Raw genomic sequence first — 24,789 nt, 5'->3', positions numbered from 1 at the left:
AACCAAAAAAAAAAAAAAAAAAAAAAAAAAGTGAAAGCACACCTAGACTCTCCCTGTTAGACATCTACGGGGTGCACCACTTGCACTGTAATCTAGGTGAATGGTGGCCCCGAAAATTGTACACGGTAGAGGCCCTGCACGCATGGACTGCTCCCCATTCCTGTACCCACAGATCACTCACTGCTTATAGAGTGTGCCCCATACTCTCTAGACCCTTATCGGAGCACAGAAGTGCCCAAATTTCACCATGTCCATAATGCGAGACATTTAGGTTGTTTCCAATTGTTCCCTATTGAATGCAATGAGGCGGGGAGCTTCCTTGTCCATTTATATCTCTCCTATCCAAGCATCTCTGCTGGCTACATTCATAGAAGCAGAATTGCTGGCTAAGCGTCTGCACAATTTGGATTTGGATGTGGACCGTGAAACTGCTTTCCAAATAGGCCGCAGCAATTTGTACTCCCACCACCACTGATGAAAACGTACAGACGACGTTTAAAGGTCCGTTTCACACTTCATATAAACCACTGAACACATTCAGGGGCCGAGTGGACCGGTCTATGTTCACGCCATTCCGCCTCCACACCGACCACACTTGAACCCGTAAAAGGGAGAACACCTCCTGAGCCAGGTCAGCACTGAGGCAGGGGCAGGTCTGGCGCCAACTCTAACATGACACGCTCCCTCCCCTGCCCACCCAGCCACACACCTCCTGGCCTAATATTTTTCTGTAGTGGGGAGGGGAAGGGTTGCCTTTGGCTTTCAAGCCCTTGATCTAGAATCTTAGAATCTCCTGGTTTGGCCTGCCCTGCACCATGTTTATGACTGAGCCATTTCTACCGGCATGGATTCAAATGTAAATATTTCGACCTCAACTTCCCATATTTTTTTTCCATGTTGCACGGCAATAAGTATTTACTGAGGATCTACCTATTTGTCTAACAAAGCACACCAACTGAAGAGTGACCAAAAACACAGGGACCTAGAAACTGCCGACTGAAATGTACAAGCCAAAGAGCCAATGGTAGGGATGTAGAGTAGCCGGGTATTCTATATTTGCCCCAGAAGTACCCTTTTTAGGGAAGACAGATTCTCTCTAAATTATATTGGAAATATTCTCATTTTTTAAGGCCTCTTGAACACTGATCTTTCAACTACCAAAAATAATGCCTCTTGCAGTCTGCCTTGTTATAGGAACAAAGAATCTGAGAACTGACACAGGGTCTTAATCGTCAGACTTGGTGGTAAACTGTGACCAGATCAAATTTTAAAGACTTTTAACCTGAAACTTAACTGGGTCCCAAAGACAGCAAATAGAGGAGCAGAATGATATACTTGAAAGAGTGCAGGATACGGCGTTAGAATACCCATGAGGATATGCTCTCCTAAGCAAGGCAACTCTTTGGACTGCGACAGGTCTTTGAGTGAAACTGCGGCCACGCAGAGCAAAAGCTCCACAGAGCCTGTTTCGTGTTCATCTCAGTTCTCTCTCCCTCTCCTACCCCTACCCCTTCTTCTCATTTATATGGTTATTAAATTTGATTCATCGCTGTCTTTAATTTAAACTGCCTGTAATTCTATGTTGATTTCTACCTTTTATTCCAATAAAACTATCATGTGAAATTGAAAAGACTCTTCAGCCAATGACCCTTGAGTTTCCTCTCACTCACGTGTCGAATGAGAACAGCCCCAAGACAACACACACTGGGTTGCTGGAAAGATCACTGGATAAAATATGGGAAGGCCCTTTACAAACCGCAGACAAGTAAACAGAGGTTCATTATGGTACAAACCAGTAAGCAACTATGACTATCCTTTAACCAAATATATATATATTATTGATGTGATACTTTCTATTATTTGGCCCTAAAACAGAAATAAAAACCCCACAGTCTCTAAAAAGCATGCATGATAGAAGATGAATAAAAGAGAAGAAACTGCTTGAGAAGTTTTCACCCTAAAACCAGTTGTATTCCTAATAAGAGGATCCTACCAAACTAAGATTTTACCTTGAAAAAACCTGAAGGCATAGGATAAGATATATTCGTTTGATTTTGAAACCTCCCTTTAATTTTCGTTTTTTTGTTTTTTTTTTTAAATGTACTTCTACAACCAGACCAGAACTTTTCAGAGAAAAAAGAGGAAAAAGCAACAGGAAATTTCAGATGATGCTACATAGTAAAAAAGGGCGGAAGATGGATGGGACTAAATGAGCACTTCTTATATGCCAGGTGTTTTAACAGGTATTTAAACATGCTCTCATTTACTTTCATTTTTTATAAGAAAGGTATTTTTATCCCCTACTTTAGAGATGAAGAAACAGATCTCAGGAAGGAAGACCCTATCCAAGATCATAAAAGGTAGGTCAAGTTCAATGGCAAACCAGGATTCATACCATTTTTCCCTGACCTCAAAGCCCAGGTCCCCTCTATACCGCGGTGCTCGAGTGAACACGAGCATTCTCCAAAATTAGCTGAGCTGGGCCTGGCTAAGGAGTCAGCTGTGCAAACAAGGAAAAGAAAGAACAGGCGACAGAAAGGCAAACAGGAATGAGGTCCATTTTCACAGAATGTGCCTACTCCAGGAAATTTGGAAACAGATTCAGTTGCACAAACTGAATGTAACGTTTTACACAGACAGACCCAGGCTACTAAATACATTTCTGCAGAATAGTCTATAGCCTCTGATTCAAAGAACAACTATTCCACCAACTTTGCTTCACCGTTATCTCTATTCTGACGTGGAACCTTTTCATAGATAGAACAGAAAAAACAAAAACCCAACAACAGTTTGAACTAGAATGCTCCTTAGAGATTAACTAAGTCTCCTACTCCTATCTGACAGGCAAGGGAACTGAGATCCAAGAGGTAAAGACAATCAGAAAATTATTTGGTTTAGGAAACCATTCGGCTACCCTCTTTTAGAGGATATTAAACTTTCCATCTTCCCACCAAAATGCAGACATGGTTTCCCAGGTAGGACGGCCTCCAAATTCTCTGGCCTGTTTAGGAACGTATACAGTCTTGTTTTGCTATGGGCGTGATGATACTAAATCCTTGGGGGTTTTGTTGTTTTTATGTGACAAAGACAGGTAGAAGCTAAGGACTTATTCAAAAGGGATCAAACTCACATTCTACTGAATAAGCGTTATTCAGACAGCACGCTAGTGTGCTGGGGACAGAAAGTAAGTCACATTCCCACATCTGGAGGGAGAAATGTAGTTACAAAGAGTTCCTGGGACAGAAGATATGAGTTCTGGCAGAGGTACACTCCGAGGGAGAACTGCCATAAAAATGCCCCCTCATCCCTTTTTTTTGTGTGTGGTGTGTGGGCCTCTCACCGCCGCGGCCTCCCCCGCCGCAGAGCACAGGCTCCGGACCCACAGGCCCAGCGGCCATGGCCCACAGGCCCAGCCGCTCCGCGGCATGCGGGATCTTCCCAGACCGGGGCATGAACCCACAGCCCCCGCATCAGCAGGCGGACCCCCAACCACTGAGCCACCAGGGAAGCCCCTCATCCCTTTTTTAAATGTTTTATTTTTAATTAGGCCCTTCTTCCAAAACATTACCCCAATGCTTAGCTTGGTCTGCACAACTTTCAGTGCAGTGGGCAGTAGCTACCTTTTCACCAAGGCTTAGCAAAGAGTGAGCAGATGAGTGATCCACAGTTCCACAACTCAGATCAGCAAACAGTTTTACTATGAAGATCTGAAAACAGTTCTAAATGAAGCTTAATAGATCTTCTAGTAACCTTGTGTCCTAATAAATAAAGCAACTTTTCATCCTCAGCTCTCCCAGTCCAGTAGCCCTGCCCATAATCACTTAAAACGCAGAGTACCAGCCATAAAAAAGAATGAAATAGCGCCATTTGCTGCAAAATGGATGGACCTCGAGATTACCATAGTAACCAAAATCAGAAAAAGAAAGACAAATACCATATGATGTCATTCATATGTGTAATCTAAAATACAACACAAATGAACTTATCTATGAAACAGACTCACAGACATAAAGAGGACGTGCAGTTGCCAAGGCGGGTGGGTAAGGGAAGGATGGATGGGGAGTTTGGGATTAGCAGATTCAAATTATTATATATAGAATGCATGAACAACAAGGTCCTACTGTATAGCACAGGGCACTTCATTCAATCTCCGGTGATAAACCATGATGGAAAAGAATATGAAGAATATATATACGTGTGACTGAATGACTCTGCTGTACAACAGGAATTAACACAACATTGTAAATCAACTAGACTTCAAAAAAATAAACTCTCAAAATTAAAAAAAGCAGAGTGTACCGAACCCAATGCCCAAAATTACGTATGACACAGATGGAACTAACAAATGGTTTACAAAGAAGACTGAAGGTAAATGTTTTGCTCCTCTCCAACAAAAAAATAATAATAATAAAAATGATAGTAATCATTTAAAATGCTACCTAAAAACAAACAAACAAAAACACAAGAAAGGGGGTCCTTATCTACTGTTAAAGCTGATGTGGTTCTAGAGACTTCTCCCTGCCACTCTATAAGTGCTGAAGTGGGCGGTATCTGTTCTCACATTTCCCCAGATATATGGGGAAAATTCAGAATTTTTCCAAATCTAAGCAATAATGTATTCCTCTTAGACGTAGGACACCCTCTTTTATCCTTAATCCAGCCCCTTCTGTACAAATTCTAAAATACGCATCCACTTGAGAAGGGGACCCAGGACCACAGAACTCCGAGAGACCCTGGGGCCGGCAGCTGAGCCTGCAGACGGCTTTACATCATGGATGCCCTGACTCAAGGTTGCGAAAGGAATAGGAAGTGTTAAATATGGTCAAGAAACAAACAATTCTTCGAAGCCTTGGTAAACGTAACTAAACTTAAATCTAGTTACCTTAAAAGTCCCCTAAGGAAAACTCCGCTCAAGAAAGCATCTTACCTTTTTTGATTCATAAGAAGTTCTCTGTGAAGGTCTTGATGGTTCCGGGATGTTTTGACAGGATTGACTAGTTTCTGAGGCCTAATTAGTTCAGGATTGTCATCATCTATGTAGTCTGGCTCAGCCATGATGTTTCTCGGGATGAGATACGTGTCCTTCAGGTCAGAATCCTCCAGCGGGCTGTCTGAAACAGAAAGATGAGATTCACTGTGGTCTCTGCTCAGACGTCTGCACAGAGGCCGAGGCCCAGGACAGCCGGGCTGGTCCAGCAGCTGACACCGCATCCTCCACGGGGCCCCTTCACCACTTCATTGAAAACTCTGAAGCTCTGTCAAAGAGATGGGGGCAGGGCTTCCCTGGTGGCGCAGTGGTTGAGAGTCCACCTGCCAATGCAGGGGACACGGGTTCATGCCCCGGTCCGGGAGGATCCCACATGCCGCGGAGCGGCTGGGCCCGTGAGCCATGGCCGCTGAGCCTGCGCATCTGGAGCCTGTGCTCCGCTACGGGAGAGGCCACAACAGTGAGAGGCCCGCGTACCACAAAAAGAAAAAAAAGAGAGAGATGGGGGCAGCAAGGAGAAGAGAGGCCCAGCTGCTTCTGGGCTGCCAACCACTAAAGCAAAGGAGTCCCACGGCCTGGCGGGTCACCACCAGGCTCACCTTGAGCTTCAGGTCATGCAGATGCTACCCACCACCACGTCTAAATACCGGCTGAACCCCACGACGAGCACCTGGGCACCAGACCCAGGTCCTTCACGCTCCCCTCGGCCTCCAAATTAACACGTTCTAGAAACACACAGATCCCGGACCCTGCATCAGTGGCCAGCGGCTCCCTGGGCACAGGGCAACCTCCTCCTCCTGCCAGGCTATCGGTCCCTGTCTCCTTCCCACCCACATGAGCGCCCTGGGGGCTTCATCCTGTTCACAGCCTTTTGCATCTTTCCTCAGATGTCACCTTCTCAGAGAGGCCTGACCTCCTAACCGCCCTGCTTATTAAACTTGCAATCCCACCCCAGCACTTCCTGCTTCATCCAAACCACAGACTGATTTGTCACTGGCCACCTAGAGCAGATGCTCCTGGGGGCAAGGATTTCGTCTGCCCACACCCCACCTCCCAGCTGCTAGAACAGCGCCAGGGAGGGAGACAGGGCGGGGGAGAGAGAGGGAGGGGGGCAGAGAGGGGGAGGGCACCTGGCAGCAGTGCCTGGCTCTCCAAGCTCACTGTTTGGAAGGAAGAGGAAGCTTCCCTGGAGAATACAGCAGAACCACCTGAGGTGATTCCTTCTGGGCTTGGATCTGGATCAGCGTGTGAAAAGAACCTGTGATGTGATGATCCCTGGGTCCCTCCGTCCGTGTTCAATTTCAAGTGTGTGTGTGTGTGTAAGAGGCCCCTGGAGAGCAGGGAGCATGTCTCCTTCCTTACTGCCCCGCGGCTGCGACACACAGTGGGCACTGCACGAATACACGGCCTATTTCATGAGACGGAAGAGAAAAGTCATGGGGGCAACAGCTGCCTGAGCAGAGGCTGGAAACCCCTGCGGTCCACGTGGCAGGTCCACCTGCACACCCCTGGGCACGTCTCTCGGCACTGACCCCCTCCCTGCCCCCTGTCCCCAACACACACAAATCTTTCAATATAACCAACACGCCATTTGATGCTTCCCTGTCCTGCATGAGGACTTCATTTTCCAAAGCAAAAGTCAGATGCGGGGCCTGACTACAGCAGAGCATCTGACAGCGGGCCTTCCCTGGAAAGTCCGGAGTACACATTTGTTAATTCTCCGGCCAGCGCTATGCCCTCAGATGGACGGGGGTCCGAGAACAGGGCAAGGGCGGGAGGGAGGGTCCCATCCGAGCGGGCTCACCCCAAGTACTGCCACCATCCCTGCCTCTCCAGGCGTTGTCTAGAGACTGGTGCCCTCCGTGCCCTCAGGGCCCCAGCAGCATCATGCAGATGTACTTCCGGTACAAAATGCATCCTCACACACGGTAACCGCAGGTGTCCATCTATTCTGTGCAAGAGCCAGAACCAATTTCTCTCCAGTTTTAAATCCGCAGGTCCAGCCAAGTGCCTGGCACATGGCAGAAGCTGAATAAACGTTGAACTTAATCAGATCTGTACTAAATAGAAAGAGGAAAGAGCTTCCATGAACAAGCTCCTAGCCAGAAGTCAGGATCCATCTTTATTTCTGTCCATGGAATCAATGCCCGAAGCAAACACGTAAGTGAGGGTCTGTGTTTACAGACGGGGTAGGGGTGCACGGAAGGCGAGACATGGGTATGTGATTCCGTGGACTCTGGCATGCGGGTAAGGGAGTGTGGGGTGTACATCAGGAAAGAATAAAGATGTGCTTTCAAGTAAAATTTTCAAACAAATAAAATGGGTCCTGAGGCCATCAGCTACAAGCAGGAATTTTGCTCTCCAAGTCATAAATTCAAAAAAAAAAAAAAAAAAAAAAAAAAAAAAAAGAAAAGGAACACCCTCCAATCTTAAAACCCATGTTCCGTATAACAAATTATGATGCTATTTTTATAGAAAAATCTTTTGTTCTGTACGTCTGTGTCTCTATTTCGACTTTGGAAATAAGGTCATCTATAGCATTTTTTATAAAATAGACAATTGATGGGAACATACTTCAAAGCACAGGGAATTCTACTTAATGCACTGTGGTAACCCTAAAAGGGAGGGAAGTCCAAAAGGGAGGGAATATCTGTATGTGTATGGTTGATTCATTTTGTTGCACAGTGGAGGATAACGGAACATTGTAAAGCAACCATATTCCAATAAAATTAGTTTAAAAAAAAACAGAAAAAAGAAGAAAAATCTTTTGAAAATCAACGTGAAAATAAAGAGGAGAAAAGCCCAAAGAATAAATAAATCAACTAAAACAGAAAACTTGTAGCTGCCTCATTTGTTTATATATTTTAGGTATAAACACATGATTAAGGCTCAAAATTAATGAGCAATAATATATATATCTAACAAATTACACCAAACATTCTTTAAATGCTACCTGCACTGACCTTTCAAAAACAAGCATGCCTGCAGCCCTCCCCCAGACGGAAACTCACAAACCTCAGCAGTGGTAGGTTAGTGACCCCATCCCAGCAGACTGACCGTGAACGCGCCCCGAGGAGAATGTGCTCCTTGGTGAAGACTGGAGAGGCACCAGACACACCTGTCGGCAGTCTTGATTTTGTTGAAAAGCCAAGAGCAGTTTCATCCTAGTTAATCAGTAGACAAGAAGGCCAATATGCTTCCATAAAAGGACTGATTTCTCTGCCCTGAACCAGGGATAATCTCCCGGACATCAAATGCAAACAGGTTCCTGCCCTCCTGAGGTCAAGGTGTCAGCATGGGTGGAAAGAAGAGTATTCCAGACACCGGAATGAGACGGGAGCACGCCTGATGGGTCTGAGGGAGGACAGACGCCAGCGAGGGCGGGGACGGAGAGGGACCCGTGGGGACGCAGGGGCGGGATGAGGGCGATACGATGCAGGCACTTGAAGGCCAGTGTCAGGGCTCTGGCCTTTGCCCTGAGTGACAGCCGGGAGCCATGCAGGGCTCTGGGCAGGGAAGTGACGAGCTCTAACTCATGCGTCCAGACAATGACTCTAGCTGCTGAGTGTAGGACAGACCAAGGCGGCCAAGGAAAGGCGCCGCCAGGAGGTGAGTGTCAGGGGGCCCAGATGGTCTGGACCAGACAGATGTCGTTTCATCCCGGGCCTCGGGACTCCCCTGAAGGACTGCACACGAGGCATGAGACACAGAAGGGCCGAGGATGTCTCGAAGGGGCCTGGCCTGAGCAACAGGGCAGAGCGGTCGTGGTGGAGGCCGTGCAGACAGCAGATGGGAGTGAGGTCAGCAGCTCCCTTTAAGATGTGTTGGGTGGGAGACGTCGCTGGGCGCCTGAGTGCTGACGCGGTAACTGGGCAGCGGCTGGAGGGGATCTGCCGTAACTGAAGCCCCCAAACATCTTCCTTCTTTCTCCCTGGTTTGCCCTTCTTCTAAGTGGGGATGGGAAAGGGAGTCCCGGCCTGAGTCAGGCGTGTAGACCTCAAGCGTGACTGCAAAGAAGGCTAAGGGAGACCTTGTGGCCCCCGTAGAGTGGACCACACCGGGGTCTGGGAAAGGTCACTTACGAGAAGGAGGGTGAACTGGCTGGGAGCCACACTGTGCGTCCCTGAGCACCCCTGGCAGTGGTGATGGCCGGAGAACAATCTGCGGTCTGGTTCCTTTTCAGCAACTTTCCACCCTGGAGCCACAACATGGCAATAAGCATCTAACTGACCTCCTTGTTCGACTTTCTCCCCTCTGCCAACTACCTTCCCCATGGCTCCCAAGGCTGGGAAACACAGCTCTGATCATCAGGGCATCCTCCCAGCTTACAGATCCTGTCCTCGACGAAAGGAAAATGAACACTCACTGCTCTCCGTGTGTTCACAAGTCCCTGCCTTCCCCACCAGCATCCTGTGCCTGCACCGTGCCCTCTGGCAGGGCCGCTGATCCGCTCCCTACCCAACCCTGGACCACAAAGCCAAATCTCACTCACGCCTTCAGGTCCAGACAAATGTCAGATCTTCCACGAAGCCCCCCCACAACTCCCCAGGTGCAATTCTCTGACCTCTAGACAACTATGGGGTTCTCTTTGCCCCCTTTTCCTAGTACTCACCAACCTCCACCTTGTGTTGCAGCAAAATGTACATAAATCATATCATCTCTTCACTGCAAAGACCGCATCTGGTTTACGTCCATATTCCTCAGACCCCTTGGACTGAGTCAATGAACAGTCAGTCCTTAAATGAAGGAACAGAGCAGGACAGGGAAGCCCTGAGCTGTTTGGAGTCCAGAGCAGCAAGTAAAGCCTGACAGGGCTCAGAGCAGCAAGCATCCAAAGCCCAAAAGGAAGGAGGAGACAGAAATATGTCTGGAAGTAAAAGCACTTTGTAACTGGATGTTATTATTGCTACGAAACATTCTTCCAGAAAGTAACATGAAAACACTCTTGTCATATACACGCCCCTGGCCCAGTAACTGATTCATAAAGTAATTTTTTTTTAACTGTCAAGTCAATGAAGGAAAATGAAGGTCAGCTCAGTATAGGAGAAGCAAACCTGGCTTGAGATCTTGGACAAAGCTTAAGATGTCTGCCCCTCGGTTCTCCTACCTTCTAAAATGAGTGTTGTTGTAAGAACAGGCTGAAGGGGCTTCCCTGGTGGCGCAGTGGCTAAGAATCCGCCTGCCAATGCAGGGGACACAGGTTCGAGCCCTGGTCCGGGAAGATCCCACGTGCCGCGGAGCAACTAAGCCCGTGCGCCACAACTACTGAGCCCATGAGCCACAGCTACTGAAGCCCGCGCGCCTAGAGCCCATGCTCCGCAACAAGAGAAGTCACCACAGTGAGAAGCCCTCGCACCGCAACGAAGAGTAGCCACCACTCGCCACAACTAGAGAAAGCCCACGCGCGGCAACAAAGGCCCAACGCAGCCCAAAAAATAAATAAATAAAAATAACACTTAAAAGAAAAGAGAACAGGCTACAATGTGGATATAAGTATTCGGTATAATCTCTGGCATGTCTATGATGCCAGATTCAATAAATGGAAGCTATTATTAGTCAAACTATGTGACCAACAACATTCCACATTTTATTCAGAGGTCTGGGAAACCCTGTATATACAAAGCTCTACCTCTCAAGGCCTTTAAAGCATAAGAGTTCTCCGAAAACATACGAGTTCAACTAGGTGACCCACAGGCACTGAAATGAAGGCGCAAACATATTCCCTCTCCTTTCTCTCCAGTTTGCCCTTCTTCACAACCAGTGTGGGGAAAGGGCCACGAAGCCCCCTTCACGTTCTCGCCGGTAACATTCAGTGGTTATAAGACCCACTCAGGCTACAAACATTAAGAACCTTCTGCAAAGTGTAAAAAGTCTATCACACACACATGGAGTTCTGAATGGCTCAGGCTACAGTGCAGGGTGTGTATCAAGGAAACAAGGCTGCTAGTGAGGATCTCTGAGGCTGTTCTGAAGTGGAGGGGACTCACTGAAAGATTTTAAGCCATTGAATAACAACACAGATTTGCATTTTAGACATATACTAATGCTATGCACCGAAAAACGCAACCTGATGAAAATTCTGCCTTTAATTCCTGAGAATCAAGAAACGGAAATCATCACAAAACTCCACTATCCTAGAGAGTAAGGAAATCCCATCCTTACAGATGCCTTCTGAGTCCTTGCTTTTGCATTTTTTTCCCCCTTTCAGAGGTTAACTCTGGGCCCAAGCCTCTGCCCGTCCTGGGTATTTTGTGTTGATTGTTTTCCAGAGGCGAATAACCATCCCCACAGAAAAATTCCACAACTCGACTAATAAAACAAACATTTCACTGCATCTGAGTTTCCCATCCGTCTATTCCTGGCTTCAGTAGTTCATTTACATATTGTTACATCACAAAGATAATTTTTTTTTGTATTTTGGCCGCAGGGCTTATGTGATCTTAGTTCCCCGACCAGGGATTGAACCCGAGCCCTCAACAGTGACAGCGCAGAGTCCTAACCACTGGACCACCAGGAATTCCCACAAAGATAAAATTTAAAACCTACTCCTTTGAGATGAAAAATCAGAATTTACAGATTATGCTAAATTCCACGTTTCCCTTAATATTTAAAATCTAATTCTACCTAGAAGCACTAATAAATGAATCCTTTAGAAAACAATACTGGGACTTCCCTGGTGGCACGGTGGCTGAGACTCCAAGCTCCCAATGCAGGGGGCCTGGGTTCGATCCCTCATCAGGGAACTAGATCCCACATGCATGCCACAACTAAGAGTTCGCATGCCACAACTAAGGAGACTGCGTGCCGCAACTAAGACCCGGTGCAACCAAATAAATAAATAAATAAAAAAATTTTTTAACAATGAAAAAAAAAAAGGAAGAAGACAATACCTGAAACCTGTCGGTTCATGCAGGTTACAGCTGTACTAGAACCAAGCGAAGCTAAACAATTAAACGTCTGAACTACTGCGACTTCTTCTGGAAAGTGCAAAGTAATTCCAAGGCAGTTTTTAAGAGCATTTGTTTCCCAGGCTGTCTCTAAGAGATTCTAGCAACCCTCTCACGATACCCTGAAAAACCCAAGTAATTTAAGATCGCAGGCCAGCCAAGTCCAGGCCTGGGTCAACCTGGAAGGGGAACGGCTGCCTCTGGACCCACGGGAATCTCCTGCAATAGCCACTGTTCCCAGAAGGGAGGCTGGCTGGCTGTGAGGAGAAAGGCCTTGAGAGACCAGAGAGTGAGTTAAAATGGGAATTTCTCCCAAACAGCCCAGGGCTCCACTTACAAACTCCTAAGCCCGGGGTGAACCTAAGGATTCAGTCTCGTTGCCAGGAGACAGTGGCAGCATCTGGTACCCAAAGGCATCAGACAAGTGCCCAGATGACCTCTGTGGCCACAAACCTAATAAACTAAGGCTGACAAATGACGCCAAACCACAGCCATCCACAAGAGCTCATAAATGTGATTTTTCCAACTCTACCCGGCCCACTGCTGCTAGAACTTCAGACCCGCAAGAAACTGGCCACAAAGATGCTGCTGTACATATGCCAAACACTGACGCGCTTGGGAAAATACCAAACTAGTATTCTCATCGGTTTTTGCATCCCCCAAAAATGTATTTTTACAAAAAAAAATAAGGCACATATTTTATATTTAGAAGATGGGAAAGAAGGCAAGAAAAACCTCGGGAAGACAGAACGCGTGCCAATGTTAAAGATAAGCTGGTCAGGGTGAGGCAGGACCAACCAGTAGGTGGCGAGAGCTCCGCAAATCACGAGGTGTCCATTTCCAGGATGACACCCACACCTCACTCCGAAAAAGCATCAGAGAGATGCCACCAAAGGAATCCATTGTGGATTCACTGTGCATCTTCCCTCGATGTTGTCCACAAGCTTCTCCCCATCATTTCAGCCTCATGACGGCCCAATGAGGCAGGAGGTTTTATTCCCTATGAAGTCTCCAAATTCCCTATAGGCTCAGACAGCTTCAAGGCCACGGGCTCCAGGGCACACCAACTGGGTCTAAATTCCAGTTCTCTCATTTACTGTGACTTTGGACCAAGTTTTCTCACCAGTTTAAAAAGAAGAAGAGGAGGTAGAAGTGGCAGAGGAAGCAGCAGCAGCAGCAGGGGAAGATTATCCTACAGGGTTATGAAGAGTAAATGAGAAACGCACACCCAATGCAGGGCCTGGAGCAGTAAGCGTTCAGGAAATGTCACCTGTGATGAGTGCTGTCATCAGCAACAAATCGCGACTCGTAAAAATAACCCTGTTATTGCTGCCCCAGGTTACACAGCCACGAAAGGGCAGGACCAGGATCTGAACTAGAGTCTGTCTGATTCCGCAGGGATGCCCTCAAGCATCCCCACTCTTCTGGGCCGTGATAATGGTGGGGCAGGGGGAGGCAGGAGAGGAGACAACAGGTTTCGCTTTAATAGGATGACTTTCTCTCTCAGAAAGCTTTTAGAAGCTTTATAACATCATAGCTTTATAACCCCAACCAGAAAACATCCTGCAGAAAGTCACGTTAATGTGGGGAAAGGTTGCGAGAGGGACACAGTTTCTTTCAAACGTATAAATGTTTTTATAAGCATGCTCAGAGTAGCGATATTCATAACAGCCCCAAACTGGAAGCAACCCAAGTGTCCATTAACCGTCGGATGGAGAAGTAGGCGGTGGTGTGAGGATATAACGGAAGAATACAAGCAATGAGAATGACAGCAGCAGCATGACCGAACCTCACAGATACAACGTCAGCAAAAGAAGCCAGACACACAGAGTCCATCCTGGATCATCCCATGGATCTGATGTTCAAAACAGGCAAACCCAACCTCCGGCGTCAGATGTCAGGATAACAGTTACCTTGGGAGCAGAGAGGCAGTGGATGGGGAGAAAGGGGGCTTCTGGGGTGCCGGTAAGGCTCTGTTTTCTGATACGGGTTCTGGTTACACAGGCACATCCACTATGAAAATCCACCAATCCGTTCACTATTTGGGCTCATGCCCTGCTCTGTATGCGTATTACCCCTCAATAAATACAGTACATATTAAATAGCTATTAAACTTACAAGCTAGGGATCATTCAGTTGCTGCTATATTATTACAGTTTTGTTATTTCATCCATTTTAAACCCTGTTCAGTCCATGAGAAGTAATACCACCAGGTTTGAAGACCACCCATCCTGGATTAGAAGCCTGGTTATGCCACTTACCAGTTATGTGATTTTGTACAAATGACTTAACCTGTGTCTTGATTTCCTCACCTGTAAATCAGGGCTCATACACCCACGTTTGCAGAATTGTCCCAAGCATTAAAAAAAACTTAAGGAAAACATTCACCATACATCGTACCAGCCCATGTGGCAGACGTTCAATAAACTGGACAGTTAAGTAGTTCCAACAAATTAACTCATTAATCTAACTCTCCATGAATCAATGTCCTATCAAAGTGAAAAATGGATGACCACGCACTACAAGTATACTATTTTAGACCAAGTTTAATGGTGAACCCCATCTTGGCCTCTGCTCATTTTTCCAATTTGGACTTAGATGCGAGAGAGAGAGAGAGTCAGGGAGGGAGGAAGTGGAGGGGAGAAAACAAAATCCCTGACGGCACAGCCAAAGCACAGAGAGGACCCCGCAGCCCAAGGCTGGGATGCCATGAAAACCCTGACCCTTTCCCAGTCTCTGGGCTTCAGTCTTCTTATCTTTACAGCTGAATGGCTATGTCACCCGGATTTCTCAGTAATCTGTTGTAAATAACTACGCTGTGTACAGAGCAATCATACAAATATGAGGGATCTATAAAAATATAAGTTAGTCCAATATAAAGAGTCTAACTGTTCAAACGTCAAGTAACTCTTATTAGTGGTCACGATTTACTTAACCTCCCATGGCCCGTGTGGAATCTGAACTCATGACCCAATGGCAGACAACTCTACAAAAAAAACAAAACAGAAAACAGGCAAGATCTTTTTAGAGGCATGTTTTGCATAATGTTCAGTCAAACCCTGTGGGAAAGGGGTGGGGAGAGAAGCAATGGGTGGAAGACAGACAGCAAAAGTGTCCCCCCCAAAGCACAGTACTTTACACTTCTGCACTGCACTGCACGGGTACTATAAGTAAAGTGTATTGCTCCTGCACGTTTCTAATCAAGTTTCTACACTGTTAACAGTGCATTTTTCAATATAATCTAACATAAAATTACTCAAACTCATACAAGGGGTAACCTGAAAGTAAACGCCTGGAATGTCAGGACCTCAGAGAACGCTTATACCTAAGTTGGGCACCCAAGATCCTGCCAGTGCCTGATCAGAAGAAAGTGATGCTGACAGTCAGCAGATGCAAGTATCGGTTGCTTTCCATGGAAACCAGCAAATTAACCCTGTGACTGAATTCCTTCTGCTTTCTAGCTCCCCAAAGTCTAATGCTTTGCTAAAAAAATTTAAAAAAGAGAAAGGAGCTTGCTATGTTGCCTAATGAGGTCATGCTTAAAGCCTAAGTAAAAGTTAAAAGAAAAAGAAAAAGCAGTTCTTGAATAATCTGGTTTTGCTAGAAAGGTGGATATTCAAGCTACCTTGGAAAACCAGGAAGACAAACTATACAGAGAAAATGAAAACAAAAACAAAAACCACTCTGGGGGTGTGAGAAAAAAAAAGTATCTATGGCTTCCCTGGTGGTCCAGCGGTTAAGACTTCCTGCTTCCACTGCAGGGGGCGCTGGTTTGATCGCTGGTCGGGGAAGTTCCGCAAGCCGCGCGGTGCAGCCAAAAAAAAAAAAAAGTCTCTAGGTAGAACAAAACTAATATAAAACTGATAAAAAATTCCCTGAGCTGCTTGGTGGAGGGAGGAAAGGAAAATGGTGAAAGAGGGGAATAAAATCCTTCAAGGGCTCTCAGCCAACGATGACATCCCTCCGTCCTGGCAGGCGGCTGATCCAGGTGATGTTTCACTCCGATAACTAAACAAGTCCCAGAATTTCAGATGAGACACGGATTCTCTAGATTGCCTCCCTCTGCCTCCAGAGAAGATTCTAGAATTCCCTGGTAGACGACAGCACTAACTCTGCAAGCAATGAGCACGCCTGAAAGAAGGAGAAGGGCCAGCCGGTGGGGGCCTCACCGGCAGGGGGGACCCCAACACAGCTGCAGGAGGGCCACCAGCTCCGCATGGGGAGCGGCAGGGCCTGCTGTGTCACTCACGTTCTCGCAGGACAACAGCACAGGGGGGCTTCTCATCCGAGCAAATGCACTTGGGCTTCTCCCCAAGGAAACACCTGGGCCTGAGTACGAATCGACAGGGATTTCAACCTGGAAGGACCTTAGCAAACCTCCTGCTTCCCAACTGCTACCTGGGGGGCAGATGTTCTTTCAGATCCAAGGTCCTGTGCTCTGGCCCCCAGGCCTGTCCACAGGCGCTGTCTGTGACCTGTAAGGCAGTAGGAACAAAAAGCCACCACTGGATGCCTAGCAGAAAGAGAGCGCAGAGAACCTCCCAGTCCACGAATATGGGGGGCTCCTGGCTTCCTGGGGTACATTCTCCCCAGCCTCTCCCTGGAATTCAAAGCTGCTGTCCATCTCCTTCTTGATCTGAAAGCCAGCCCCTTGGACAACCCTCTCTCCTGGGCCTCCCTGCACTGGAGGCCCAGGTGCCCTCTTCCAGCCTGATCTCTTGGCACCAAGAGTTCTCAGGATCAGGCCCAGCCTAGACCCTCCTCTGGGTCCCCAACGCCCTCAGCCCTCCCTCTCTGTGAGCCATTTCTCGGTGGGATGCTTCCCTCTCCTGAATCTCCCCATGGCCACTCCCCCAGGCCATCTCCCCCTTGTCTGCAATGCTGAGAACAATTTCACGCGGTGCGTCCCTTCAGAAAGGAAAAGACCCCCGACTGACTTAAGTCATCCCCCCACCTGGAGCACAACGCCTCGCACTTATGCCATCCAAAGCGGAATTAGCCCCACTGTAAGCAGCTGACGAAGAAGAACCAGCAGCAAGCTGGGGCCCCCGACGCCCTGTGCCTACGGCTGAGCTCCAGGCGCCAGCGGTACATCTGGCTTTTACTCCCTCCTGCGTTCCCAGCACTGGGCTGGGCGCCACCCCGTGGGCACCCGACAGAACTGCACCGAATAAAGGGGGCAGATGCTGAAGAGAATCCAAAGCAGCTCATCCCGGGAAGCTTTTCCTGATTCCTCTCGCAGTTTCCCTCCTTTCTGTCCCAACGGGACGCCGTTAACACGGCTCTAGGGATGCTCACGGCTGCTTTTCCAAAACTACAAGTTTGCTTATCCCTCACATTAAAGTTGCAAAGGAAAGGCCTGACTTTTCCTCATTTCTTATCCCCAGAAACACCACTATGAGCCTTCCGTGGACTGTTGAACTCAATTTGACCTGTTGACGAGTGAGGAGCAGAGCTCAGGCTTACAGAAGGGGCCAAAAACAGGGGAGGGGGAGAGAGGGCACCTCATGCTTTGAACAGACTCTGTCCTCACACTTGATCTTCAAAAAAGCACAGAATGAGTGAGAGACAAAAGTTCCTGGTTCTCCTGATACAGATCAGTCCAGGGAACCAAATGCCCATTTTTCTAACCCAGCAGATGATGCTCCCTCTTGCACAAGATGACTCCCCGAAACCCTCACTCAAAGTCCATAACGTGAATTGCTGCGTACGAGCTAGGAGTCTCTTGCCCCAGAAAGATAACTCAGATTGTTGTCTGCTGGGAAATAAATCTGAGTGCGCTGGCTTGCATAAATATTCCCGTGAAGTAATTAGCCCTTCATTAACATGCGGCCCATCAATCTGCACAAACCTCTAAGCAACTGAAATGCTGTCCAATTAACAGATTTTTTAAATAATTGATTACCTTAAACTCGTTAGCCTTAAAATTGCCATAGGCTGATAAATTACTTATCAAATAACATCTGATAGATGACCATTAAGTGGTCCAGAGTCTCTCTCTCTCCTAGGTGACGCAGCGTGATGAGACCTGAAGTTCAGGGATCCTTGATTCTACCCGTTGAAGAGTGTTCTGTAGTCTAACAGTGTCACCCAGTGGCAGAAGTCTCACAGTTGTGTTCAGAGCAGCTGTTGCTTTTCAAAAGAAGTATTTGTCACATGTGTTTCTTTACTAAAAGGAAAAGAAGAAAACTGTTCTGGGGGAATTGCTCTAAGAACACTAGTGTGTGTAAATTCTAGAAAACATGGCACTGGCATAAGACAGCTCTCCTACGTCCAAGGTTACTTTGAAGCCTTTGGGGACCGTACAGACGTGTGCAGACACGACGAGAGACACAAGGGATGTTCCTGTGACTCAGGGACGGTGCAGGTTTGACATGAAATCAATTCAGTGTCCCAGGGCTGAGCAATAGGGTCACACCCTGCTGTCTGCTTTCTCGTCCACCATTCGGCCACTTCAATTCTCAAAAGCTTGGCTCTCCCAGAACAAGGAGAAAAAACCCAGCCAATTCTGTTCCAAGCCTGACTATCTGATTTTAGAAGCTTATGAGGTGACGCTTAATTGAAAATAATACATTATTTAACTTCCTTATCAGTACAAAGAGAAGGCTGGGCCAGATAACCCTTGAGATCCCTTCCTGGTTCTAACATTCTGATAATACAGAAGAGTTCGGCTGATCTGTCACTCCCCACAGCACAGGGGCTTCTGACCCAAGGCTGTGGAACTCTGGCCCCACCATCAGGGCCAGACAGACCACGGAGGTGCCCCAGTACGTTCCACGCACACCCCACCTTGGTCTCCACTCCTCTCGTTCCTGTCCCCAGTGCATCACATCTACGCTGAGCAGGCTTTCTGCTCGTGATTGCTGCACTTTCCCAGATGCAGCCACCCTCCCTCGAGTCCCTCGAGAAGAGTCTCAGCCACTTGGTCCACGGCTAGAGCTGCCCACATAGGATGGGGTGCAGACTAGATTTTATTAAACCAAAACTCCCAATCCAGGGGGCTCCCAATACTCTAGTCAAGAATCACACATACACCATATACGATCAATAAAAACAAAGCATTGTTTATTCCTCTTTGCATAAAATCACCTACAGCAATTAGATATTACACTATAATTAAATTAATTCAAGTCTGACTCCTGAAACTACGCTGAAATCAAGCCACAATTCAGCCCTCTTTAGGATTGGTTCAAGATGGCGGAGTAGAAGGACATGCTCTCACTCCCTCTTGTGACAGCACCGGAATCACAACTAACTGCTGAACAATCATTGACAGGAAGACACTGGAACTCACCAGAAAAGATACCCCACATCCAAAGACAAAGGAGAAGCCACGATGAGACGGTAGGAGGGGCGCAATCACAATAAAATCAAATCCCATAACTGCTGGGTGGGTGACTCACAAACTGGAGAACACTTATACCACAGAAGTCCACCCACTGGAGTGAAGGTTCTGAGCCCCACGTCAGGCTTCCCAACCTGGGGGTCCGGCAACAGGAGGAGGAATTCCTAGAGAATCAGACTTTGAAGGCTAGTGGGATTTGATTGCAGGACTTCAAAAGGACTGGGGGAAACAGAGACTCCACTCTTGGAGGGCACACACAAAGTAGTGTGCGCATCGGGACCCAGGGCAAGGAGCAGTGACCCCAGGGGAGACTGAACCAGACCTACCTGCTAGTGTTGGAGGGTCTCCTGCAGAGGCAGGGGGTGGCTGTGGCTCACCAAGGAGACAAGGACACTGGCAGCAGAAGTTCTGAGAAGTACTCCTTGGCGTGAGCCCTCCCAGAGTCGGTCATTGGCCCCACCAAAGAGCCCAGGTAGGCTCCAGCATTGGGCTGCCTCTGGCCAAACAAATAACAGGGAGGAAACCCAGCCCCACCCATCAACAGTCAAGTGGATTAAAGTTTTACTGAGCTCTGCCCATCAGAGCAACAGTCAGCTCTACCCACCACCAGTCCCTCCCATCAAGCCTCTTACATAGCCTCATCCACCAGAGGGCAGACAGCAGAAGCAAGAAAAACTACAATCCTGCAGCCTGCGGAACAAAAACCACATTCACAGAAAGACAGATAGAATGAACAGGCAGAGGACTATGTAACACATGAAGGAACAAGATAAACCCCCACAGAAACAACTGAATGAAGTGGAGATAGGCAACTTTCCAGAAAAAGAATTCAGAATAATGATAGTGAAGATAATCCAAGACCTTGGAAAACGAATGGAGGCAAAGATCGAGAAGATGCAAGAAATGTTTAACAAAGACATAGAAAAATTAAAGAGCAAACAAACAGAGATGAACAATACAATAACTGAAATGAAAACTACACTAGAAGGAATCAATAGCAGATTAACTGAGGCAGAAGAACGGCTAATTGACCTGGAAGACAGAACGGTGGAATTCACTGCAGCAGAAGAGAATAAAGAAAAAGGAATGAAAAGAAATGACAGACCTCTGGGATAACATTACATGTACCAACATTCACATTATAGGGGTCCCAGAAGGAGAAGAGAGAGAGAAAGGACCCGAGAAAATATTTGAAGAGATTATAGTCAAAAACTTCCCTGACATGGGAAAGGAAATAGCCACCCAAATACAGAGAAGTGCAGAGAGTCCTAGGCAGGATAAACCCAAGGAGAAACATGCTGAGACACACAGTAATCAAACTGACAAAAATTAAAGACAACGAAAAATTATTAAAAGGAAAAAGGAAAAAACAACAAATAACATACAAGGGAACTCCCATAAGGTAAACAGCTGATTTCTCAGCAGAAACTCTACAGGCCAGAAGGGAGTGGCACAATATATTTAAAGGGATGAAAGGGAAGAACCTACAACCAAGATTACTCTACCCATCAAGGATCTCACTCAGATTTGACGGAGAAATCAAAAGCTTTACAGACAAGCAAAAGCTAAGAGAATTCAGCACCACCAAACCAGCTCTACAACAAATGCTAAAGGAACTACTCTAAGTGGGAAACACAGGAGAAGAAAAGGACCTACAAAAACAAACCCAAAACAATTAAGAAAATGGTAATAGGAACATACATATCAATAATTACCTTAAATATGAATGGATTAAATGCTCCAACCAAAAGACACAGGCTCCCTGAATGGATACAAAAACAAGACCCATATATATGCTGTCTACAAGAGACCCACTTCAGACCTAGGAACACATTCAGACTAAAAGTGAGGGGATGGAAAAAGATATTCCAAGCAAGTGGAAATCAAAAGAAAGCTGAAGTAGCAATACTCATATCAGATAAAATAGACTTTAAAATAAAGAATGTTACAAGAGACAAGGAAGAGACTACATAATGATCAAGGGATCAATCCAAGAAGAAGACATAACAATTATAAATATACATGCACCTAACATAGGAGCACCTCAATACATATGGCAAATGCCAACAGCTATAAAAGAGGAAATCGGCAGTAACACAGTAACAGTGGGGGACTTTAACACCAATGGACACCTCATCCAGACAGGACATTAATAAGGAAACACAAGCTTTAAATGACACAATAGACCAGATAGATTTAATTGATATTTATAGGACATTCCATCCAAAAACAGCAAATTACACTTTCTTCTCAAGTGCACATGGAAAATTCTCCAGGATAGATCATATCTTGGGTCACAAATCAAGCCTCAGTAAATTTAAGAAAACTGAAATCATATTAAGCATCTTTTCCAACCACAATGCTATGAGATTAGAAACCAATTACAGGGGAAAAAAATGTAAAAAACACAAACACATGGGAGCTAAACAATACGTTACTAAATATCCAAAAGATCACTGAAGAAATCAAGGAGGAAATCAAAAAATACCTGGAGACAAATGACAATGAAAACACGACAATCCAAAACCTATGGGATGCAGCAAAAGCAGTTCTAAGAGGGAAGTTTACAGCAATAAAATCCTATCTCAAGAAACAAAAAATATCTCAAATAAACAATCTAACCTTACATCTAAAGGACCTAGAGAAAGAAGAACAAACAAAACCCAAAGTTAGTAGAAGGAAAGAAATCATAAAGATCAGAGCAGAAATAAATGAAACAGAAACAAAGAAAACAATAGCAAAGATCAATAAAACTAAAAGCTGGTTCTTTGGGAAGATAAGCAAAATTGATAAACCATTAGCCAGCTTCCTCACGAAAAAATGGGAGAAGACTCAAATCAGTAAAATTAGAAATGAAAAAGGAGACGTAACAACAGACACTGCAGAAATACAAAGCATCCTAAGAGACTACTACAGGCAACTCTATGCCAATAAAATGGACAACCTGGAAGAAATGGATAAATTCTGAGAAAGTTATAACCTTCCAAGACTGAACCAGGAAGAAATAGAAAATATGAACAGACCAATCACAAGTAATGAAATTGAAACTGTGATTAAAAATCTCCTAACAAACAAAAGTCCAGAACTAGATGGCTTCACAGGCGAATTCTAGCAAACATTTAGAGAAGAGCTAACACCGATCCTTCTCAAACTCTTCCAAAATATAGCAGAGGGAGGAACACTCCCAAACTCACTCTATGAGGCCACCATCATCCAGGTAACAAAACCAGACAAAGATGTCACAAAGAAAGAAAACTACAGGCCAATATCACTGATGAACATAGATGCAAAAGTCCTCAACAAAATACTAGCAAACAGAATCCAACAGCACATTAAAAGGATCATACACCACGATCAAGTGGGATTTATCCCAGGGATGCAGGGATTCTTCAATATACGCAAATCAATCAATGTGATACACCATATTAACAATTTGAAGAATAAAAACCATATGATCATCTCAACAGATGCAGAAAAAGCTTTTGACAAAATTCAACACCCATTTATGATAAAAACTCCCCAGAAAGAGGGGACAGAGGGAACCTACCTCAACATAATAAAGGCCATATATGACAAAACCACAGCAAACATCATTCTCAACGGTGAAAGGTGAAAGCATTTCCTCTAAGATCAGGAACAAGACAAGGATGTCCACCTCTCCAGTCTTATTCAACATAGTTTTGGAAGTCCTAGCCATGGCAACCAGAGAAGAAAAAGAATAAAAGGAATACAAATTGGAAAAGAAGAAGTAAAACTGTCGCTGTTTGCAGATGACATGATACTATACATAGAGAATCCTAAAGATGCCACCAGAAAACTACTAGAGCTAATCAATGAATTTGGTAAAGTTGCAGGATACAAAATAAAGCACAGAAGTCTCTTGCATTCCTATACAATAACGACAAAAGATCAGAAAGAGAAATTAAGGCAACAATCCCATTCACCATTGCAACAAAAAGAATAAAATACCTAGGAGTACACCTACCTAAGGAGGTAAAAGATCTGTATGCAGAAAACTATAAGACACTGATGAAAGAAATCAAAGATGACACAAATAGATGGAGAGATATACCATGTTCTTGGATTGGAAGAATCAATATTGTGAAAATGACTACACTACCCAAAGCAATCTTCAGATTCAATGCAACCCCTATCAAATTACCAACAGCATTTTTTACAGAACCAGAACAAAAACTCTTAAAATTTGTATAGAGACACAAAAGCCTGAATAGCCAAAGCAATCTTGAGGGGAAAAAAAACGGAGCTGGAGGGGCTTCCCTGGTGGCACAGTGGTTGAGAGTCCGCCTGCCAATGCAGGGAACATGGGTTCATGCCCCAGTCCGGGAAAATCCCACATGCCGCGGAGCGGCTGGGCCCATGAGCCATGGCCACTGAGCCTGTGCGTCCGGAGCCTGTGCTCTGCAACAGGAGAGGCCCCAACAGTGAGAGGCCCGCGTCCCGGAGCTGGAGGAATCAGACTCCCTGACTTCAGACTATACTACAAAGCTACAGTAATCAAGACAATATGGTACTGGCACAAAAAGAGAAATATAGATCAATGGTACAGGATAGAAAGCCCAGAGATAAACCCACACACCTATGGTCAACTAATCTATGATAAAGGAGGCAAGGATATACAATGGAGAAAAGACAGTCTCTTCAATACGTGGTGCTGGGAAAACTGTACAGCTACATTTAAATGAAAGAAATTAGAACACTCCCTAACACCATACACAAAAATAATCTCAAAATGGATTAAAGACCTAAGTGTAAGACTGGACACTATAAAACTCTTAGAGGAAAACATAGGAAGAACACTCTTTGACAAAAATCACAACAAGATCTTTTTGACCCACCTCCTACAGTAATGGAAATAAAAACAAAAATAAACAAATGGGACCTAGTGAAACTTAAAAGCTTTTGCACAGCACAGGAAACTATAAACAAGATGAAAAGACAACCCTCAGAATGGGAGAAAACATTTGCAAACGAATCAATGGACAAAGGATTAATCTCCAAAATATATAAATAGCTCATGCAGCTCAATATTAAAAAAACAAACAACTCAATCAAAAAATGGGCAAAAGACCTAAATAGACATTTCTCCAAAGAAGACATACAGATGGCCAAGAGGCACATGAAAACCTGCTCAACATCACTGATCATTAGAGAAATGCAAATCAAAACTACGATGAGGTATCACCTCACACTGGTCAGAATGGCCATCATCAGAAAATCTACAAACAACAAACGCTGGAGAGGGTGTGGAGAAAAGGGAACCCTTTTGCACTGTTGGTGGGAATGTAAACTGATACAGCCACTATGGAGGACAGTATGGAGGCTCCTTAAAAAAATAAAAATAGAATTACCATATGACCCAGCAATCCCGCTACTGGGCATATACCCAGAGAAAACCACAATTCAGAAAGAGTCATGTACCACAATGTTCACTGCAGCACTATTTACAATAGCCAGGTCATGGAATCAACCTAAATGCCGATCAACAGATG

At 45.6% G+C, this 24,789-nt stretch overlaps 1 protein-coding gene across 2 annotated transcripts in view; it reads right to left on the bottom strand.

Moving 5' to 3' along the window:
- FAM107B (family with sequence similarity 107 member B) overlaps positions 1 to 24,789 on the bottom strand; it is a 222,330-nt gene that overhangs the window by 5,851 nt on the left and 191,690 nt on the right. For both annotated transcript variants that reach the window (XM_007460892.1, XM_007460893.1), the window contains one exon: positions 4,928 to 5,111. In XM_007460892.1, coding sequence (XP_007460954.1) covers positions 4,928 to 5,111 — 184 coding nt within the window. The remainder of the gene's footprint in view (positions 1 to 4,927; positions 5,112 to 24,789) is intronic.

This window comes from Lipotes vexillifer, unplaced genomic scaffold (assembly GCF_000442215.2).
Source record: "Lipotes vexillifer unplaced genomic scaffold, Lipotes_vexillifer_v1.1 scaffold534, whole genome shotgun sequence".
In the NCBI taxonomy this organism is placed as follows: domain Eukaryota; kingdom Metazoa; phylum Chordata; class Mammalia; order Artiodactyla; family Lipotidae; genus Lipotes; species Lipotes vexillifer.
The sequence above is the reverse complement of the archived record's forward strand: the minus strand, read 5'-3'. Positions and strand labels throughout refer to the sequence as shown.